General features: G+C 47.2%; 1 protein-coding gene across 4 annotated transcripts in view; it reads left to right on the top strand.

Moving 5' to 3' along the window:
• NTRK3 (neurotrophic receptor tyrosine kinase 3) overlaps nt 1-21293 on the top strand; it is a 207561-nt gene extending 186268 nt beyond the window's left edge. For 3 of the 4 annotated variants that reach the window (XM_061446762.1, XM_061446761.1, XM_061446763.1), the window contains exons 17-19: nt 1277-1351; nt 18127-18285; nt 20957-21293. In XM_061446762.1, the coding sequence (XP_061302746.1) occupies nt 1277-1351; nt 18127-18285; nt 20957-21142 (420 nt within the window). In that variant the 3' untranslated portion in view covers nt 21143-21293. The remainder of the gene's footprint in view (nt 1-1276; nt 1352-18126; nt 18286-20956) is intronic. The other variant, XM_061446764.1, reaches the window with a different exon arrangement.
• The last annotated feature ends 1941 nt before the right edge of the window (nt 21294-23234 follow it).

Raw genomic sequence — 23234 nt, 5'->3', positions numbered from 1 at the left:
TATATTGATGTGTTTTTTTTTCCCACTGCTGGATGACTTCATTTGCTCTGCTCTTTCCAACGTCCATACCTCTGCCACAGCTGGCTTTGTTCGAGAGGTCTCTCTTTTCATTTCCCCTAACATTGCAATGCAGAGGCAATTTAAACAACCATCATGAAATAATTTTCTGAGCCTTTCCCCCACCCATTTCCTACCTCAACTTTTGGGGAAGGGAGGTGAGTCAGTCATTCACGGGACAATTCCCCAAGCAGAATGAGCTGTCAGCTACATTTAGCAGCTCAATTTTCACCCCTGGTGCGGGGTGATGACTAGCTGGACACACCCTGAGGTTGTATTTTTGGTGCTCCCCTGGTAGCTGTCAGCCTGAGCTGCTCAGTAGCACAGCCAGAAGTCTCCCCCCAGACCACCATTGCTCACCAACTGCCCTTTCATTCTGGGACTCTGCCTCCTTTTTATGTCCCAGTGGGAACAAGAACACCTTACTAGAAAGTCAGCAGACCTTACTCTGTTATCATTTCCCCTTGATTTGTACACTGAGATCCCTACTCCTTCTCCTCCCTTCCATTCCCCAAACCTTTCCTGCTTTGATGCATGGGAAAATGTAGTGCTGTATTTTCTGCTCCATCGTTTTGCTTCCCTTGTCCCCTCCTAAGGTTCAGTTTTGTGAGCACTGGCAGGTTTATGGGTAACCAGAAACTGTGGGACGAGGGTTTTTCTTCCTCCCCCAGCCTGCGACAGTACTGATGGCACAAAGACTTTAGGGTGATGTTCAAGGTGACATTTAGCCAATGATGCCCTTAACTCTATCTAGCCCAAGTAAAGACATCAGGCCTGGGTCTTGTTCTGCTGGCAGAGGCAGACTGGGCCCTGCACCCTGCCTGGGAGGATGCTCAAGTACCAGACACAGAGGAACTGCCTGAGCCTCCTAAAACTCCTCCTGTCTAGAGAGAGTATCTGGGTCCAAGGGATGTGGCTTCACAGTCCAAGGAGAAGTTTCAGGAGGCTGAACCCCCACTGGCTCTCAACCTCCCTCTGCACTGGTGCAGGTGATGGTGTGGGGTGCACAGTGGTGGTGACCCGGTGCCCTGTACCCTTACAGTAAAGGGTTGCGCAGCGTTGGGATGTTGCAGCCAGTGAAAGACATACGGTTCGGTTAAAGACATACCCTTTCCCTTCTTGTCCCCTTGCTTCATCTCCCCCATCCCTCCCTCCCTCTCTTACCCTTCCCTTCTCTTTTGTTTGTCTCCTTCCCTTGTTTTCACCCATTCACTGTCAGGAAGGGCCGCGTCCGAAGGGCCAGTTCAGCACAGCGTGGCAGCGACAGAGACTGGCACCGCCGGCAGCTGCAACAGTGAGTGGATCTCGACCCCTGGGGCAGCTGGAAGCGGGGGACTGGTGCTGCTTGAGCATGAAACGACACATGGGGTTGAGCGGCTTTGGGACTAGGTCGGGTCTAGTGCGTTTGGCAGCAAAGGGGCTCTTGTGTGTGATGGGAACTGCACATGTTTCTGTTGTAGCAACTCTCTGGGGCCTGTCTGTATGGTGAGATTAATATGGGATGAATGTAAAAGTCCTCAGTGCAATCTTCGTCCATGGGTGTTCAGGCTGTGTCCACACTAGTGGACAGTATGGGCCGTTCTCTGGCTCGGGTGGCAGTGAGTACAGCACAGTTTGTGCAGCTAAACCACTCCGTGCATCCAAGCAGGGTGGCATTTGCATTGCTCACCAGGGACCGTCCCTGACTTGTGCTGTCCTCTCAACAGTTGTTTGGATGCTGTCAAATTAGCATGGACTAAAACCAGACCATTTGAACAGTTGGACTGTCACATGCCAGCCCTGACGCCTTTTGTCTGCTAGTCTAGACACAGCTTTGATGTCTGACTGGTTGGGTGCTTGCAGCTGTGATTGAGATGTCAACCATCACTGCACCACTGCTGCTTCCATCCCTTGCCTGCAGGTTCAGTGGTGAGGGACTGGTGCGAGTTTGGTGCTCTAACAGTGCAGAGGAGTTTAGGTTTGCCAAGGCGGTGGCTGATGTGATGCCATGTGAGCCAGCTGAGGACTGGGAATGCCTCTGTTCACCCATCGTGTTGTGCTTGCTGCATGTTGGAGCCTCTGTGCAGGGATGCTCAGCTTGGTGGGTCCCCAGCTGTCACAGCATTGCAGCAGCCACCACCAGCAAGCTACAGGACTGCTGGAGGTGAGCTGCAGAAGCTTGTGAAAGGGGCAACATTGAAGTTGATTGTCCTGTGGGGTTTTGCTGCTGGCATACAAAGAAGTGCTCTCACGATCCAGAAAGTTGTCAGCCTTTGCTTGAGTCCATTTTGGAAGTGGATTGAGCTAATCCCCCCAAAAACCACTGTCTGTGCAGAGCAGTTATGAGCCCTCATAAACTAAGGCAGGAAAGTGATGACTTCCACACTTTATTTCTCCGTATTCCCTGTGCCAGCAAGCCCAGAGAGATGGGCATAAATATTTGCAAAGGAGCTGTGATTGGTAAAGATTAGCAGGGTCCAACTGCCCAAACACCCCTGTTATACTGCTAGGGGAGGTGTGCGCTCCTGGCCAAGTGATGAGGATTGCTGTCCCACCACCCAGCCTCCTGCCCGTGCCACCTCTGCTCCTCCTGCCCCAGCAGCAATGGGGATTAAGCAAATGCCTACTTGTGTTAAGCAGTGGATCTCACAAAGCCCTCCTGGGATCCTGGGTGAAGCAGGGCTCTGGCAGTTCCTGGCTGTTACCAGAATCACACTGGAGTGTGAGCTTAGCTTCTGCTGATTTACAGGGGCTATGTCAGCGGATAAGATGATGTGCCATGGAAAGGTGATTTTGTTACTCTGATGCCTTTCTGAGCCAAAATTGAATTGCGGGGTGTGGATGGGAATTCAGTTCTAAGCTCTGATGTAATTTTGTATCCTCAGCCCTGAAGGCAGTTCTTGAAAAATTATTTCCCCCTGTGCCCTGACATTATTTTTTTGCCTTTCAATCATGTCCTTATGACAGAACAAATACTGGGGTTGACCTTTGCAATGTGACATAATAATATGTGACTTCTTTATAGCTTTTTTCATCCGAAATGCTTGCCACGCTATGAATCTGATCCTGCAACCACTTACCACTGGGCTTAGCACTCCCTGCTCTGAGCAATCCCTGGGGAAGCTAGAGGAGCACTCATACACAGAAGTGCTATACCAGGTATTATTTGCAGGATCAGGCCCTGGATAAATGTAGCACATGTCTGTAAATAGCCAGAAGAAGGGGAAAGCTTTGCTTTCTGATTCATGGGGTTTATTTGCTATCAGAGTGCCATGCCCAGCACTAATGTGGTAGGTTCCCCTTGGCTAACGTGTCATGGCAGGTAATGCTTGGGTCATGTTTATAGCTACCATCTGCAACCCTGTTGTTACTTACTATTTTCTCCCCGGCCCTGAAAGCATGCTAATTAATAAACTCCCTCAGCTTATCCCGCACCATTTGCTCCTGCAGAAATCACAGCATTTTATCTTAATAGCAAGTAGGAATTAGAGAATTAAAACTACTTAAGGAGAAAAAGGAGCATAACCACTTTCCCTGTGCATCCCCTTCTGAAGCAACCTCAGAAACCTCCATCTCAGCCTCCTTGGCTTGACAGAGGATGGGAATCCCAGACCAGTGAATGCTTGGGCTGGAGAATACTTTGGGCTCTGCTATTCCCGTTGTGAAAGGGAGACCCCTGTTAGGTGCAGGGAGAAGAGGAGTGAGATCCCAGCCTTGGGTTGGGCTGCAGGACCCTTCCATGTTACCAATGTCCTCTGCCACCACAGGAAATTCAGTTAGTCCTTCCGTGCCTCAGTTTCCCCGTCTTAAGGGCGATCCTTGCTCATCTTCAGTAAGGAGGTTCACATGCAGAAAAGATTGCAAGGGACACAGTCATGGTGGTGTTGGGAGACAGGTAAGTACCTTTAAAAATCAATAGGGAACCTGTGAGCTGACACATTTGTGGTACTGGTTCAAGGAGAATGAATTTTGCAGGTCCTCAGTAGTTGGAAAATGCAAAGAGGGAAGCGGGTAGGATCCTTGTGCCCACCTCTGCTTGGTATGTTCAGATGGGCAGAACCAGGAGAGATACCTGCTCTACCTTCTTGGTGATGCGAAGTGGTTAAATCGAGGGATGGAGACCCACTAACCACCAGCAACCTTGCTGTTGTTAGCCATCAATAGGGCACTACATCTTCCTCCCTCCCTCTCCCCTTAAAAATAAATTCATTAGGAGTAGAGAGGCCTGGAAGGGATTCCCTGGATCATCAAATCCAATCCCCTGTTGCATCAATCACATCAGATTTATCCTTTTCATAATCAAGCACCACTATTAAATGTTCTCCTAAGGGAAGACAGTCCCCGAATCTCATTGCTTTAACTCATAGATGCTTCTAATTTTCAGTCTATGCTTAGTCATGGCCCATTTGTTAAACAGCAGGTACTTGGCACAGAAGCAAGAAATTTAACACAGTTTTCTTAAAATAACCATCCAGAAATCCTATCCACAAAAAAAAGTGCTGAGGTTGCAAAAGGGAACGTGCAAGGTCAGGTAATGATAATGAGGAGGCCCGAGCTCACGCTTGCCTCTGCCTTGTAGGACAGACTTGACATAATCGCCTGCCGTTAATCTGTATGATCCACTTGAGGTACATAGCAAAAGTATTCACAGAACAAAGGAACTTCTTTGCTATTCTGCTCCATAGTATTAATTGTATAACCCTCTGCCTCTTTTGCCAGGTATAACCAACAGTGAGCTAAACTTCTGGCTGGGTTTCTCTTCCTTGACAGGCTTTTCCATGCCATGTATTGCTTTACTGTATAAGCCATTGTACATACATTTACTGTACAAGCGGTCTTATTCACCCCAAACCATGGCAGAGGAGAGTGGCTGGTGCAGCACATACATTGAAATGATGGGATACTCTAGACCATGACTTGCTTTACAGTGTTGTCCAGTTATTTAATCAGAGTGCACAAGGAGTGGGCAGGGGTGAGAAATAGCTGAGAACAGGCTGAGGTGCAAAAACTCTGTTACCCATCAGTTATGACCCAGCCCACAGAGTGCTAAAGCACAAGGGAGTGGTACATACTTAGATCAGGTCAGAGTGACCACAGTGACTAAGGAGGAAGCCTCGCTTGCCACAGACAGGCAACCAGGACGCTGCATTCCCATGTTTGCTTATTTAGTTTGGCAGGTATTCAATTGAAGCAGGCACAGAGGGAGGTGTCAGAGCTGATCTCGGTACCAGCGTGTGGGATTTTGACTTTCTATTTCAGTGCTCCTGTTTGGAAAAGAAATGCACTTAGAACCCCCCCTCCTTTTTTTTTTTTTAAGCACTATTTAAATGTCACCAGAATCATACAGTGCCCACCTTAATGTTCCCAACAAATCAGGGTATTTTATTAGTCTATAATCTGAAAATCATTACTGTAGTTACTATAAAAACCTGAAGCTCTCCAGAGAGAACTATGTCAGCGGGTATGCAAATATATTTCATTGCCATAAAGGTACCAGGGGTCAGACAGGCAGCCCCCAGCCCCAGGGAGACAGGCTGTTAGCGTGGGAGGGAGCCAAGTGCATCTCACAGCGGGGTGGGAGAAAGCAGATCTCTGGGCTGGTTTTCATGGAGTTCTGCAGGGTGGATGCCTGGGGCTGTGCGTGGCTGGTTTGGATGGTTTCAGAAGGAAGCGTTGGTGCTGTTCCCACACACCTCCCTTGCGGTGAGGGTAAGGAAGAGCTCCAGACTGCTCACTCCCATCATGGATGGGCTGCTCTGAACCTCCATCCCCGTCCTGCTAATACAGAGTGGGTGCCTGTTCCCCTCAGGCATCCACATTCCCCCTGCGTCCTTCTGGGCATGTTCCTTCCAGTACACAATGCCTATTGCAGGGCAAGAAGGAGACAGTCGCACCTAGGAAGCAGCCCATACCTGTTGTCCCCCAGCAGCTGGAGAGGCTGGTTGACAAAATACCCCACGCTTTGGCAGGGTGACACCAGACATCCCAAAGCAGCGGCTTCTGAGCTGGTCCCTTGCTCTGCACAAAGCCAGTGGGCTTCTGCTAGTTACTTCTCACCGGCTGGGGCAAGTGTCAAATGGTTCAAAGATTAATTGCCATTTAATCAGCTGTTTTTCCATCCCTGCAGAAGGCTGCGGTGGAAAAGGCAGAAGTACTGGGATAATTTACCCTGGTATTACACAGCAGATTACCCTGTACTTATAAGGTCACGAGTAACCATGTAATTAGACCTCCAACGCAGGGAAGTCCTCGATAGGTTTCCAAACCACTCTTCTTCCCGGTGTCAGAGAAGCAGAGGGATGTCAGCAAAGTGCAGGCTGCAACCTCATTAGGTGCATTTAAAGCTGTTAAACAGTTTAAAGTTCAAGCTGGGGGAGGTGCAATGAGAGGGCAGCAAGGCCACCAGTACCTGTCAGTGAGAGGGAGGGAGGAAACCCGGAGCAGTTTGTCTAGGAAATGTAGGAGAGCCAAAACAGAAAGGAGGGATTTGAGGGAGCTACGTGTGCAGGCAGCTGGGAGCTGAATGGCAGCAAAGGCTGCTGCTCTTTAAGCTTCCTCTGGGAGAGCTTTGCTGCTGATGAAGGACTCTGCTGAGCCACAGAGCTGCGTGCCGCTGAGTCCTGACCCATTGGATGGTGTCCATGGGGCCATGTGGGATGCCAAAGCAGGGATGCCCCATGGATCAGGATGAGGGGTGGGCAGCAGGACCACCCCTTCCGTGCTTGCTGCTTCCCTGCCTCTTCCTCCGGGTTACTGCCCTCCATTTTTCACACATATTCAAATAAAATACTTACTTGTGGAGCATTTTGAAGGATTCTATGATAAATGCCTTTGATTATCAAGCACAAATTCCAGTAGCAGCTCATTGCACCTCTCGAGTGGCTTATAAAGCACCAAGATGTTCTGATGAATATACAGCAAAGTGTAAAGTGAGATTGTGCCCTCCCCAGGCCAGGTTGCATTTTCCAGCCAAGCAGTCTCATGCAGGAGGGCAGCTTCCCAGCAAACAGTGTGCCAGTGAAACAAGTGCTCTTCTGAAGCCCTTCGTGTAAAGAATCGAAGTCAAAGAGTAAAGTGTGTGCCTCTACAGCAATCATTGTTTTAAATACTCTGTTATTACACAGGCACATGTCTCTGACTCAGCCCCACAAAGAGTATCCATAAGGTCGACAGCTTCTGGAGAGATGCAGCAGAAACAAAGACAGTGTGAAGCAATCAATTGCTGAGGATAGAAAGAGCTGTATGTAAATAGTTTGTCTAAAGAATGATCAGTGTGGGGAGATGTGCTACCTGATTGCAAATATTTGCAAAGTTGTGAGCTTGAAGGTTAGAAAACATTGAGAGAAGCATATGGAATTTAGCACAGGGATAAAGCGGTAAGGATGAGGCTGGGGAAAATCAGTGTGGCAAGCAGGAAATTTCCATCATGTAAGCAAGATTTGCTTGTGATTTCCTGAGGGAGGCTGTGGGTTGCCCACTGGGATATATGGATTGGCACCCATCAATACCTTAGCAAATCCTTTAGGTCCATTTCTCACAAAGGAAAAGGGGCAGAATGAAATTTAATCAGGTTTTTGTTCAGCTGCACTCTTTGGGCTGTAGAGCTGTTTCATATGCAGACATGCGTGTCATTGCCTGTGCATGCTGCATACACACACCTAGAGAGGCTCATCCAGAGGCGGTGAAACCAGCCAAGGCTTTAACCCCAGCATTTGTAGTCACGTTTCTCCTTGAAGTAAATGCTCCAGCAATGACATAATTGAGGACTGTCCTGTCTGCTCAGCATATGTCTGCAGGGTCATTCATCCTATCAGACACTGCAGAACATTAGCGGTTTCTTTAGACTCACTTTCTCCTTCCGTCCTTCCTCTTGTGGCTAACCTTAATGGAGAGATGGTGGCTAGAGACTCCGCTAGGAAAACTCACACTATTTATTTGAAGAGCTGACTATCTATCTAATCTAAAGCAGTCCTATCTTACATGCAAAAACAGTCAGATGTGTCCTACCGGGTGCTGGGTTTGTGAAATGGTCCCAGTGGGGCTCACCGGGGTAGAACGTCTGGCTACAGGAAGGGCAGCAGAAGGCATCTAGTGATATCTGTGATGGCCACTTAGTGCTCGAAGGCTCTAATGGCATCTGGGAACCAACCAGGTTCCTGTGTTTGTGGCTTTGCTCATTTATTTACACTCCTGGCTAGATGAAGTAGGGAGGAAGAATTTTAATACAGTGGTTGGAATGGACGGGACTCCAGCCACTCTGTCCTTCTCAAGGGCATTTGGGAAACTTGATAAAGAATAGAGGAAACTTCAACACACAGAGAGTGTCAGGTGGAAAAAGAGTAGAAGAGGATGTAATGCTTGATTCCTTCAAATTTTGCTTGCTCTGCAGCAAAACCCCAGCTTCTCCTGTGTGTGCCACACTGTCAGACAGAGATGCTTCAGATAGGCGTGGGAAGGGCATGTCCTGCGCAACCTGCCCTATTTATGTCTTAGGAAGTTTAGCCATCAACATCACATATTCAACATGTCTCTACAGTGGCCTAACTCATGGAAGCACAGGGGCAGGTTAGGGTTTGCCTCTGCTGTGAAATATAGCTCTCCACTCAGCAGTACCAGAGCTGGCACAGCTTTCCCACCAGCATTGATGAGTTTAATCACATCATTAGTAGGTGTGACACTGCAGCCTCTGATGATGAGCTCTTTATTTCAACTCCGCTTGCAATGTGTTTGTGTGAGATGCCATCTGTGCCTGCACTGCCTTCATTAGGAGAGAAAGTGTATGCATCTTCTGAAGTTGTTCTATATTTCTGTGGTGTTTCCCTGCTGAGAAACCTCTGTTCAACTAGAGGGTGAGAACTTGTACCTGAAGGAAAGCACCATCACCCAAAATGCTTAAACAGGCCAAATAAACCATTAGGAAGAGCACCACTGGGAACCGTCCTCAATTGGCCTGCAGTAAACTGGCTGGAAGGAACGATCCAGCTACTTTATTGCTGAAAGTTTTTTACCTTGCTAAAGCACTAAGGCCCCATCATCCAGTCCAAAATACTGTAAGTTTCCAGGAAAGCGAGGAATTTCTATTTTAAACAGACTTTTGATTTTTGTACTTCCATACCATGATTGCACATAAGAGTCTCTGGGTTAACTGCCCAGTTTTCAGACACAAAAGATGTTATTATGATTTGTGGGTGCAGACATGAGCAGCTAACCTTCCCCTGTAAAAACTCCATACTCAGCTATGTATTCCTTTAGATGCCCCTTGATCAACCAACAGGCAGCCTGCTCACAGTGTTGCTCTGCTACTTAACAACATTCACAAATGACAAACCAGGCAGGATTCTTTATCACACATAAAGAAAGGGACTGCTGTGCTAGGAGGGATTTAGACTGGATATTAGGAAAAGACATTGGAACGGGCTTCCTGGGGAAGTGGTGGAATCACCATCCCGGGAAGTGTTCAAAAAACCATGTAGATGATGCCCCTAGTGACATGGTTTAGTGGTGCCCATGGCAGTGCTGGGGTAAAGGTTGAGCTTGATGATCTGAAAGGTCTTTTCCAACCTAGTTGATTCTATGATTGTATATGGAGTTCCCATAGGCTGCATTGTTTTAAATTTCTGTCTGTGTGCTGCCAGGCCTATGCTCAGTGAATCTGACATTAACAAGAAGTAGATTTCCAAACAATTTAGGCTAATGAATTTTGAATATTATTATGATTAATGCCAAGGCAATTGAACTGATTATCCAGCATCCAGAAGCTAAGTAATGGAGCCTTATCTAAATCATGTATAGCCGTCAGTCAGAGATGGCTCTGGCTGCAGACAAAGACGGAATGTTAGTGGTTACCCAGAGGGGAGTCACTGTCAGGACATAGAGAGAGGGACGATGGAAGGGGAGATTATGAGATACCAATCTGAAAGCATTTAGCATAGAGTGATCACACGTCCAAGTGCTTTATTGGTCCTATTTCCTAAGCTGCATTTCTCAGGCCATTTTGAGATTTTGCTTTTACATCACTAGGTTAAGATTTATTAGGCAAAGCTCCTTCTGACTTTCTGAAGCCAGCAACTGAGCTGATTTTCATTCTCTGTGTCACCAAAAGAGCAGAATCCTGATAGACACATTTCTTGCATCATGATGGTTTAACTTTGCCTCTATCTGATTAGCTTTTGAGCTATTAAACACTTCTTGTAGTATTACCAGCTCACTGCAAAATGATAATGCAGATCAGTCATGGGCAATTTCTGCTGACACATGCAAGTCTTTGCAGACTACAGATCCCCTTTGAAGTTGGAACCAGCTGACAGCCGTGCTGTTTCATGGATATTGCAGGTTTCTGAGCAGGCCTCTCCTAAAAACCTGTGGTGCAAGGGTCTCCAGCCTGGAGACAACTTGGTAAATCCATACTGTCACTGACAAACCATCTGATGGCTGCAGTTTGAATAGGTTTAAGGGTCTTCCCAGCCTCTGCTGTAATCTGGGCAGTGACTAGGAGAAAGGTGGCTTAGTTTTTGCTTTTGAACAGCCCAGATGTGGTGCCCATGTTGTGGCTGTGGTACGGAAGACCACAGAAGCCGCCATCTGCATGCACAGTTTCTCAGTGCCAACACACAGCCTAGCAGTGGGACTCCTAGGAAGCCACTGGGTCTCCCATCACTGAATCCATCCCCAGTGATACCACTTTACTTTGTTGTCTGAGATCCTAGTTCTAGGTCCTGTTGCTCTGGACCACAAGAAGCTTTCAGTAGGTGGCCCATGGGCTCAGGAAGCTAGTCACCCATCTATCTGTGAAGGCTCTATCAGGAACTGTTGGCACAGGGCTTTAGGACCTGCTAAGACCTAGTTAAGCACCCTCTTTACCAGGTGCTTTGCAAACTACAGCTGCTCTGCTCCCACACCTACCCAGCTGAATGGCTGGGCTTTCTCACAGTTTCTGTCCTGCTGTTGTAAATCATGGATTTTGGAGCATCTTCTTCTATTAAGAAAAGGGAAAATGGCTTTTGTTCCTCTGCACACCGGTTGTGCAGCCCCTTCCTAGCAGTGGGTGCTGCTGCTTTGAGTTCTGGGAAGTAGAGAGGTGATCTGTGGTAAGCAGCACACCAAATACATTATTGGCAAACATAATTAAAAATATATGTGCGATTACTCCTCTGTTTCGCTTTTCTTAAGCATCCTCTGCATTACCTCTGGCATTTCTAGATGGCAGATAATATAACTGAGAGGACTCTTGGGTACAGGCAGCTCTTAGGGCAGCAGTAATTTATCTCAGGCCGGTTTGAGGTAGCAGAATTTACCTCTAGCTGCAGCCACCCCTCCGTGCCTGCCCCCCCTTATTTGCATAAGTAATTGACAGCTTGTTAATGGCTCATTAGGAATGCTGAGAACCGTGGGATTAAAACACACTCAGTGGAGCAGGGAAGAGGGAAAGGGGGAGAAGGGCTCCTGTCCCTGCTTGCGAATTACACGGCCATTCAGGATTATAGGTCATAAAGCAAGTAGGTTGTTAAATGAAGTAAGGAAAAACAATGTCAATGGCAGGCTTTATTTTTAGACTCCTGTTTAAACACGGTGTGGGCATCTGGGGGGAACAAACAGTCCCTTGGCAAACAGCAGGAAGGGTTCACCCCTTTCTCAGTTTCACATTAACCTTGCCTGGTCAGTCTTTCCTGCTCCTGAGCAAATCCATCTGGCTCCTTACATCACCTCATGACAAGGACATTTGGCTCTTTTCCCCATTATCTCTCTGGGTAAGTCCAACCCATTCCCCTCTGGCAGCTGGTGACTGGCATCTCCCCAGCTTTGGGCAAGGCTGCATACCCAGCACAGCTGCATGCAAGTAGGAGAAACAGCTACAGGTTGCTCTGTGCATTTTGTGTATCTATCTCTAAAACCCCTCTATGCTCCCTTGCAAATTGCTGTGAGATGCCTTCAGCCATAGCATGCAGCGGAGCAGGCAGCAAGCCCCATGTTGCAGCACTGCCAGAGCCTGAAATGGAAGAGGTGGTTGGAGTAGAAAGTGAAGTTTAGGAGCGGATCATATCTGCCATTCCCAGAAAGCAGAGCTTATACACATGGAGTGCTTCATGGTGAGGACACAATAACTCAAGTAAGCTGAAACGTTTGGCAGAAGCTTTTTGTGGTTTGATGACTCTTTTTATGCTCATGTTCAGCCCTGGCTTTGACAGCAGCAACAGCAGAGGCAGAAGACCTGAAGGCAGGGACAGGGCTATGCCAAGAGTTTGTGGTGATGGCTTTTGAACCACTTAGAAGAGGATCATCAGCCTGGGGGCTGGTACAGCCATAACGCATGGTACCTTTCAGTTAGAACACCTTGGGGATTTTTTGATGCCAGGTAATCCCAGCAGTAGTGCAATCTCTGATACAGGTAGCACCTTTCTTTCTGGATAAGCTATAAAGAAGTTACAGATAAAGTACTTGGGAATAGCATCCAGTCACAACTTGCAGTTAAATTCAGCTACCTCTGAGGCAAACTACTTGGGTACTTAAGAGCCTAGTAAGGTGACAGCTAAAACTATGAAGTGAGGCTCAGCAAAGCTCAGCCCTGTCTGGCACGTCAGAGCTAATCCCTCTGTTTTGCAAAAGGTGCTCAGGAGTCTGTCAGGACTCACACAGGTGAAATACAGGCACATCTGATAGGGAAAGGTCTCCATGCTGCTGGACCCAGGACTGAAGGTGGGCAAGGGGCGTCTCCTCCTGGATTCCCAGCCATGAGCACGTACTGCCCTTTGCTTTGCCCCTGAGCAGCCACCCTTTCATACCCCAACCTGATCTGTCAAACTTCACCTCACACAGGCTTGATCCGCAGCAGTTTTGTTTGTTGTTTGTTTTTTCTCCAAGATCTCATCTTAGCCAAACAGAGAAGCTTTTCCAGCTTTCTTGCTTGCATTGCTTTTATTCTTGCCCTTGGGTTCTCTTGGACCAGAATGCTGCCCAGAACTGCTGCGTAACTCATCCTGTCTGCAGCAGGAATCAGTGTGTCCTGATGGGGACATACATCTGGCTGCTGGGGAAGGTTCAGAATTAAGTATCTTCCAGGGATCAGCCAGCCCCTAGAGCCGAGGACTAAAGGACATATGTTCTGGTGCAGCACAGCCTGGGATGACAGCCAGGTCTGCAATTAGAGAAGATCCCAAGTTATCCCTACCTACAGCAGCAGGAACAGAGACAGCAATCATACAATGTGTGTCTTATCACTAGGTTGAGTGGACAGAGTGTTAGGTGGATTTTCCTGGAGAGAAACTGCCAAGGTCTCTAATACTGGTACATGATTCCTTACAAACTCAAATGCCTCAGCTTCCTGCACCCAGAAGGAAAGTTCAAATGATGCTATATCATATGAAGACACCTACATTGGTTCTTGTGGTTTTCCTAAGGCAGGAGCAGAGCCTCCCTGAAGTATGCCAGGAACGGGGAGAAAGCTGTCAAATGACCTTGGAAAGCAAATGTCAAATGACCAAGGAAAACAAAAGCACTGATTTGGTTTTTATTTTATTTTGAAATGGGGAAGGAAACTGCACAAAAAGGAAAATAAAACACAGTGTAAGAGTATGACCAAGACCAAATTCTGTTCTTAGCTGAGATCCATAGAGCAACATTCATCTATGAGCACGGAATGGATGGTTTAGCAGCTCCCCTCTGAATACTGGTTTGGGCTGAAGCCCTGGTGCTTGGATATGAGCTGGGAGGGAGAAAACAGGGCTGCCCACCAAGAGTTGCCTTTAACAGGTTACCATCTGAATTCCCAGCAGTCCAAAGTTCTCATGAGGGTTTTTCAGCCCTTCATTTTTGATTCCCATAGTACCTTTGTTAGTGGCCCAAACCTCAGATATATTGCACAGTCTTCACTGAACACTGCTGCTCCACTGCCTGCTGCTGTACTGTGAAACTCACTGGGGATAACATGTCATATTTCCCTTCCTAATCAGCAGGATATCATTCAGAAAGCTGGGACAAGGAGAACTTTTTCCCCAGGCACCAGCTTTCCTTGGTAGCAGGCAAACCTCAAGCCTTATAATACTACTTATACATAGCACTTATATAGCTTTACATCTTCAAAGTGCTGTACTAGCATTAAGTAATTATGTCTCTCCCTAATGGCCATTAATGCTGGCCTTTCACAAACCTCCCCCAGCTCCCCAAGGGTCATAGATAATACAGCAATAAGCTGCTCAAAGGGGATGGCTGGTTATCTTGCAGGTCTACAGCCTTGGATGTGTAATGAGGCTGCAGAGCAGGGACCAGGTACCCGGGAGTATCAGAACCATGCGGCTGTAGACCAGGTCATGCACCTGGGAGTATCCATTAGAAAAGAATACGAATGAGTAGGTGATACTATAGGTGACACTTGAAACAGAGACAGAAGAAACTTTGGCTGCTAAGAGGATATGCACTGATTCCTCTACCTATTACCAGGATAGTACTGCAAACTGAAAGAGCAAAGCAGTGGGAATAACATGTCAATGTGGGCACAGGGATTTGATCTAGGGAGAGGAAGTTAGAGAACTAAAAATGTCAGGCAAAGCTAGACAGCCATGGCAATGGGATAAAGAGGCCAGTCTGCAGGTCTATGAAGCATTAAGATAACAAGGAGAAAAGGTTAGCTTGGCAGCATCATAGGATTTATAGAGAAGAACAGAAGAGGATTTACTTGCCTTATTTGCTTGAAAGCAAATCCCTCTTCCAGGTTGTGGCTGTTGCAATGCCACTGTTTGAGGACATATTACCCTTAGGGGCCTTCAGAAGATGAAGCTGCATGATGGCTAGGCTCCCCTATCCCTGGCTTCCAAGGGAAATGGAGGAAGATGGGGTAGGAAGATGACACGACTGATTTAGAAAAGACTCAGAAGTAGCATGCTCCTGATGAGCATCAGTCTTGCCCAGCTCTGAGCAAAGAGGTTTGACTGAAACAAAACCAATGCTTCTCTCTAAAGACGTGGTAACAATTGTTTCCAAAGCCAAAGATGTGCCATGTAAACTGGCTTTGAAAAAATAAAACACAGAATCCTTTTTTTTTCAGCCTGATTTAATAGCATCATTTTGCTTTTATGCTTCTGGCAAATAGCTGGTCCTGTAAAAGAAGAATGTATCTGTGGGAATCACATGCAAGTCTACAGTGGCATAACACAGCTCATAGCCACTATATGTCGTGCAAAGGATTTCCATCACCCTGCACACACTCTGTTTCCTATGGCATCAGTAGCCCAATCCCTCTGTGCTCAGCTCTAAATCATTTTGCTACATCAGCAAATAACAGTGAATGGCTCACTGCAGACCAGGAAGACTTGACTTAGTGTTCACTCACTGTACAGCTTCAGAGCAGGGCCTTTCCTTGCCTTCCTGCATCTGTTTCCTCATCTGTGAAATGGGAATTTTAATCCTAATCAGTTTGAGAGGGAAGCAGTAAGGGATAATCAAAGGCAATGCTTTAAAATGTAATAGAGAGCCTTATGTGCTAGGCTAGACACTGGAGTGGTACAGTTCAATTGATGCCTGTTTTGCTTACAGGTAGTTGGTAAGTGCAAAACTTGACGTAACATTTGCGCTCAAAAATGTGGTACCCTATTTGAGATGCAAAAAATACCTCTGCAAGGAATAACTATGAGCACAGCTGAGACATATTTTGGGATCCAGACATTTTGGGGAAGCGCTTGGGTTTATTTTTGTGTTTGTATTTTACCCCCCCCCCCCAAGTTAATTTGATTATTAGTTATTACCAGATTAACTTTTAGTAGAAGAAATGTCCCACATGGCATACAGGCTTGGGAGAAATGCTTTGGTAGTCCTTGGACTCCACCATATGAGCTAGGCCAGGACTACCATCACATCCCTGGGACAACTGTTGACTCTGTATGTCACTTTACTGGCAGTTCTTCACCAGGATGTGTCTAGAGGAGACTAAAGACCTCAACTTTAACTTTTTAGAACTGAGATGGGACTGGTTTCTCAGCTTTGCTTTCAGGGCCACATCCTCAAGTGGTGTAAATCAGGGCTCTCCCATTTAAAGAATGCTGCTGTCATACTGTTTGTATGAGCTGAGGAGACCTGGTTCATAGGGTCCGAACTGCTGTAAGACCTGTTCAAAAGGGAGTTAACTGTGCTCAATACATTGTACTGCCTGTAATTTCAAATGATCCTGCAAGATTCAGGATATTGCAAATGTAGAAATCTTTGCTAGCAATTATTTTAGATTGCTGGAAAACTTAAAGGAGAATAAAATAAGCATTAGAACAAAACAGTTTTTGCAACAATCAGGTTTGATGGATGTCCTGGTCTGTTGAAAACATTTCCTCAGAGCCCTTCACAAGAAGGGAAAACAACTTTTAAAGCTGGGAATGCAAGGAAGAGCTGAAATAACAGCAGGGATTTCAAAGGAACAAACAGAGAAAAGCGTATTTCCATTTTCATTATGGGAGAACATTCTTAGGAGTTCAGAGCAGCAAGCTGAGAGCACACCACCAAGCCATCTTTGAACAGGAGGTGTAGAGCTGCAATGAGCTTTTTATCTTCTTGCATCACAGTTCTGAGCACTCGGGAAACAAAGATGTTCCTGAGATTTTTCAAACTCCTTCTCTTTTTTGAGGGAGGGTATGTTTCAGAGATAGAAAAAGGGCTGTTCTGCAGACCTCCAAGGACAACATTGCAAACCTGGGTCCAAATTCTGTGAAACCCCAGCGAAGTCTGACTCCCACCCACGGTGCAGAAAGCCTGCAAAGCATCATACCCATTTCATGCCCTATTCCAACACACCTCCCCTCTTGCTTCCAAGCCCTGCAGTGTGTCTCTGTACTGACCCTTCCCTACACTAGTTCTGTTTTAATCAGGCAAAGAAACCTGTGGCAGCTTGGGAAAACTGGCAGCTCAGAGGAGAGCTTCTGTTTGTACAAGAAACAGTCTTGTTATTTTCAATAGCTACACATGGTGGAAACCTAAATATCAGATACCTTCTCCCCTCATCCCTCATAGGACCAGAGGGATTTCAGCCTGTTTGATTCAGTTGCGATGCTACAGACTTACTAGCACTTGTTGTTTTGGTGTCCATAATGAGTCCAAGCAGTGCCATAAAAGTGCTTTTTCTCATCACTGCTAAACCCTCAGACACTTTGCCCCCAGCAGAAGCGAGTGCTGGAGACTTGCAGCCATCCTGCTTCCAGCACCGGCTGGTCTTATCAATTAGCTATTTCCCCACAGATGGTGCTTCTTATGTAGAAGGACAGAACAGAGAAAAACTTGTCCTGCTCAGAGACACTTGTTTAGACGTCTCTAATGAACCCAAAGGTAAATCCATCTGCTTTGAAACTTGTCTGCATGTGTCCTGCAAACCTGCTGTATACCTGCTGGATTCATATGCCCTAGGGAAAGGTAGATCTTGCCTAAGAAAGTGGCTTTCCCTAGCTTGGCATATCCAAATGGGACTTTGCCCTCAGGCTTTTCCACTTCCAAACTCTCCAAAGGGGCTGGCTTTCCTTCCTCCATTATATGCTTGGCATATACCTGCCTATAAGAGCCTATTCTTTACAAACAGACCGCCTTTTTGCAGTGTGGTCCTGCAGTCACTTACATATTCAAAGCACTCTTTGAAAGGGCCTGTAGCACAGTTTTATGAGCACAAAATCTTTTACACCATTAGGTGATGTGCAGATGCCTGTGCATGGCTTGTAGAAAACCGTACTAAAAAGAGGAACAAGCCTCAATCTGTGTTTCTGGTGGGTGCTTCAGAGGCCCTGCAATACTCAGTGCAATACTTGTTTCTTGTCTTGCCTCCTGGTGCATCAGACTTTGGGGTTGGAGCAGGCTGTTTGGCATTTTGGCATATGATTTCTTCACACGCCTGTTTTGGGAGGAGAGGACGTCATTTATCTTGATACACTTCCCTCCCTATCCATCATGTTAACCAGGTGGGACTGGTCGGGGGCAGTCGGGGAGGCAGTAGCCAGCCCAGCATCTTTTAACAGCATTTTGTTGATGGAGTTCACAGGGAGGCCCTGAGTTTGTCACCACATCATGTCAGGGCTGACCCCTTCCTCAAGGCTCTCATCACTCAGATTTCCTTGTGCCTTTGCCCTCACCCAGGTTGGAGGACACACCATGCTGCCTATCCGCTGGATGCCTCCAGAGAGCATCATGTACAGGAAGTTCACAACAGAGAGTGACGTCTGGAGCTTCGGGGTGATCCTCTGGGAGATCTTCACGTATGGGAAGCAGCCCTGGTTTCAGCTCTCAAACACAGAGGTACAACAGTGCTGAGATACCTCAGCTGGAAGCTACTTTTTATCATCTCTCCTTTCTAGATTGCTTGTAAAGCAGTTTGTGGTGGTCCCCTCCATGGTGAAGCCATGGCAGAAATGTTTTTATCTCCATTTAAGACATGGGTAAACTGAGGCATGAATGAAAAAGCCCTGCCAAAGCCATATGCTGGCTCATCCTCAGTCTCTCCCTTCTAAGTTCCTGACATACCTCCTCAACAACCACATCTGATAAACTCTTTGGGTGATGTCAGAACTGGGGCTACCCAAATTATTGCTGGGATCTAAGTTATTGTCATGTCCTGAATTCCCTTTACAGCTGATGCTTTCACTACAGTCTCCAGTTTATGAGAGAGTGTTTGAAGCCTCTTATATGTGGCACGTTTCTGTGGGGCTTTTTGCCATGGGGATATCTATTACATTGTCTATTATATGTATCTGTTCCAGCTCACTAAAGGTGGAACCCAAGGACCTGTTTTGTCCCCGTTATTTCTTTGAATAGCAAAAGTCACAGCCCATCAGTATAGGGCTGCACTGTAAAAATGTGGAGGGAAGGCTGGCTGGGATTAGCAGGGTGTCAGAGCAGAGGTTTGAGGCACATCAGCAGAAATGCATTGGAAGATTTTTGCTCGGAATAGCAGGGGGTATTATAGAGAGGAACAAGCTGCATTACATAGCAGTGTGTGGGAACCTTGCGCATTTTTATCCTACTGTGTATCTAATGGATTTCAGAAATTTCACCTTTTGTAATGAGAAATGTGCATTTTCTGCTTTCTGGCTATAGATCCCTTAATTAAGTGAGTTGCAGAGATGGCAAATCCAAGGTGTTGCTTTACAGCTCTAATACTTGCCCATTCGTGTGCTCAATGGGGCCTGACTGTATATCCCAAAGTAGCACACGCAAACATTTTAGAGACACAAACAATGGAATCGACAGCGACAGAAGTTATTTGTCACGCTATTTAATGAGCCACTCTTGCATTTCCCTGGGAGGGTAAATACAAACACACACAAAAAAGCACGTGTAGCTTGTACATGGGTGATAGGTATGCTGGAATATGACAGCTCAGCTACCCCCATGCTTTCTGCCTCAGTTTCCTTTGCAGGGCAATAGGACTGAGAACAGTCACCCTTAACCTTGAGGGATACAGGCTGGTTAAGATCTGCACAGATCCCTGGGGAAAAGTCTTGTTCTTCCTTTTCCTTTTGCTGTTTTCACTTCTTTCTGAGAACTAAGGACTCAGGTTAACTGAGTCTGTGCCAAGCTCCAGGCTGCCAGGACAGGACTGTGAGCAATGACCAGGCTGGTCAAGCATCACTGCTGCTGTGGACATTAGCAAGGCTGAGATGCTGCTCACAGGGCTTTATAGCCCCAAGAACATTTTTAGCAGGTTTATTTTTTAAGGCTGGAAGAGATCCTGCCTGAAGAGAGGAATGAGGCAGGGCATCACCTTATCTGAAAGCCTCAGCCAGTCCCTCAGCTTCTGTCTATGTCATTTCTTTGCCATGGAGAGAAAGGGCCCACCACTGGGCTCCTGTGCATGTTAAGGATGTCCTGTCAGAAACCATAACTCACCTCCTCCTCCAAGTCACTGCTGCCACCAGCTTCATGGCAACGGCTTCTCTGCATGCTGTGTCTTCCTCGCCTGCTTTCAGCAGGTCCTAATCTCTCCCCTCTGTATTTATATTCAAACAGCAATGCGATAAGTATCTGTTGAGCTGTGTGGCAGGCCCATTACTATTCATAAATGATAAATTCCAAACACCTCTTGCTGGGCGGCTTCCCTCAACACACTGCTTGGGACCTGTGTTTATCTGCAGAGCATGGCAGGTCACTTTGCACACTGCAATGCTGGGACTCATCAACTCCAACCAAGGAGGCCAGAATGGTAATAGCAGCTCTCTGACAAATCATAGCTCCCTCCCCTTTATGTCCATTCCTCCAGTGAATAAAACATAAACAGACACTTAGGGGAGTCCATTCCAGTGGCATCCCTCCTTAGAGACTTTAGTGCTATCCAAGAGCTCATGTTTCTCTTGTTAGCAGCACCAAGCTGACCCAGAGCATGATTTTAGCACTGCAGATTTATTTTCCTCCATCACAGATGAAATTTGAGATGAAATTTCATTCTTTTAGCTGCTTTCCTATGTTAAAATGAAGCAAAGAGATAGAGGTAGAAAAAGATGCTCTGAACTCTCCATTGTAGAACTCTCCTGGGTTTTGCAATGGAAAAGTCTCTTGATTTTCAGGGAAGAAAAATACCATTTCAGCTGTGCAAAATGTTACTTTAGTTTGGGGATTTTAAAGCTTTTTTTTTTTTTTTCACTTCTTCACTTAGCACGAAAAACTGATATAATAAATTAAAACTTCATTTCATTTGCCTGTGACCTCCTGTTTGGAGAGTGCATTCAGGTGGGTAGGTGCCAAATGGGGAAGGTTTTGGGGAACTGCAAAACTGCAGCTGGAGACAAACTCACTGTAAAATTAACATGAACAGCTCACAAACAGGTGAGCACTGAGGATCTGCAGACTTCTTGGCTTCTCAGGGGTCCTATTCACTACATGATACCGCATCAGCCAAGAAGTAACTGGGACAGAATATCTCCCAAAAGCTACCCAAATGGTGTTCAGCATCTCTTTTCTTTCTTTCTTATAGGTCATTGAGTGCATTACCCAAGGTCGAGTTTTGGAAAGGCCTCGAGTCTGCCCCAAGGAGGTTTACGACATCATGTTGGGCTGCTGGCAGAGGGAACCTCAGCAACGGCTCAACATCAAGGAGATCTACAAGATCCTTCATGCTCTGGGCAAGGCCACACCAATCTACCTGGACATCCTTGGCTAGCAGTGGCCACTTGTCAGAAGTCCCTGCTCCTTCCTTCCGTCCTTCCTTCCCTTTCCTCCTCCCCAAATCCTTTGCCCCTCAGCTCCCAAGCAAACATCTTCATATAAACTCAAGTGCCTGCTACACATACAACACTGAAAACAAAACAAAACAGAAAGCAAACCAACAAAAAACCCACAAAACAACAATCTGTAAGGCAGTTTGGCTTATATATATTTATAGATATCTCTCTATATATAACTTCCACGCCAATACAGAAAGAAGCTGCTGTTACAGAAAAATGTAAGACTTAAAAAAAAAAAAAAAGAAAAAAAGGAGAAAAAAGTACTTAAAAGGTATATAATTAAAAAAAAAAAAAAACAACAACAAAAAAAGAGAGAAACAAAGGAGAAGGTATCTTTCCCCCGAGCAATGAAGCAGTGGGTTGTAACCCTGCTGTGAGTATGGTTCGGGCTGCTGGGCAGGGCTTTAGACTGGCTACGGCAGCGATGCCATGCAGGGTAGGAGCCCTGGGAGGAAAGCCTCGCCCTGGTTGTATGATATGCACTGAATGTGTGAAATCAGTCCTCCCTTTTCGTCCTTGCCTCCCTCTCTCCCTCCTTCCCAGCCCGCAGGTGATGGGCGCAAAGCCAGGGCAGTGACCCTGGATGAACTCTCTTTTACCAAGCCCTTCCCTCCCTCCCCGTCAGACCCTCCCTCCTTTTCCCATGCCTTCCTGCCTTTTTTCCTCCCTCCCAACATTTCAGGACGATTTTTCTAATTTGCTGATTCTTAAATGTATAGACTCAAGGCTTTTGAACACACAGTCAAAGGATTGTGGCACCTACGGGTAAAACACGCACCGGGAGCCGGCTGCCCTCCAACAGACCACAAGCCGGCCTGACCCCGACCCTCCCGCCCCATGCAGGCTGCTGCCAGGGCTTGGGAGAGCAGCGGGACCAAAGCGGCTGCACCTGGGAGTCGAGAGGGAGGTCCTGGAGACCTGGTCCTGACTCATCCCCAACCCATTTCAGTGTGCGAGACAGGGCGCTCAGTGCAGGAGGAACAACCGCTGTTCCCACCCCTCCGTTTTCTCCTCGCTCTTCTGTTAATGGCCATGAGGTTGTGCCCCCTTCCTCAGCCCTCAGCACCAGTCCCTGGTGTAAACCTTCAGCAGACAGGATGAAATCCCTGCTCCCCTCATGGAGGGGAGGCTGGGAGAGTGCCTGCATCCCGGCTGAGCATGCCTGTGGGGTCAGCATACCCCAGCAGCGCTTTTCCTCCCCATCCTCTTCCCTTCCCCATCCCTGCCCCAATGCCTCAGTCCAAGCCTCAGGCACGAGCCAGTGGGGGACAGGGGAGGGGGACAAGGCTTGTGAGATGGCTGGGAACCTACCAACACCTGCCTGCAGGCCCCTTGCCATTCTCCTCACGTCCCCATCCCCTGAAAGGATTGATGCATCTGCCTTTGAGCTGTTGTGAAATGCAGAGCCTGAAGAATGGCTCCACAGGCAGCCCCGGGAGGGGGGGGAAGGAGGGGAAGGTGCCGTCAGGAGCAGACGGCTCAGCGGATGGCCGCAGCGGCCAGCCTTGCATCTCAATGAGGATAAAGGCCTGACAGGCAGCAACAGGGGGTGGTGGGGACAGGGAGGGAGAGGCAGAAGCATCCTCCCTGCAGCCCATCTCCCTGGAGCAGGAAACAATCCCAACCTGGGGAAAGGCTGAGTCAGAAGCTGAATCCGGTCTGGACTGAGAATATAAAACCTTTCTGGGTCTTTTTCTTTTCCTTTGGCTAATGGAGGATGAGCGTGAACCTCAGCTTAGCAGCTGCTCTCAGGAGGACAGGAATGGGTGGCATAGGCATTGTCAAGGCAATTTTGAGAAGGGAACAACTGCTGGCACAAAAATAGCCTGCTCGGATGTGGCTCTTGCCTGGAAGGGAATGCAAATAGGGGAAAAAGAGACAGAAAGGATCTTGGCTCCTTCCCCATGACCAATGTAATGCTCATGGCCAGGATGCAAGGGGAGATAGGTGACTCTGGTTATGGCTGGCTACTGAAAGGGAAGATTTTGCATCCTCTCCTTATCCCCTTGTCTTTTGCCAGCCTATACT

The sequence above is a fragment of the Pezoporus flaviventris genome, unplaced genomic scaffold (genome assembly GCF_033815535.1).
Source record: "Pezoporus flaviventris isolate CSIRO_AGI_PZ_B2104156 unplaced genomic scaffold, CSIRO_AGI_Pfla_v1 ptg000006l, whole genome shotgun sequence".
In the NCBI taxonomy this organism is placed as follows: Eukaryota; Metazoa; Chordata; class Aves; order Psittaciformes; family Psittacidae; genus Pezoporus; species Pezoporus flaviventris.
This window is presented reverse-complemented; position numbering and strand designations above follow the sequence as displayed.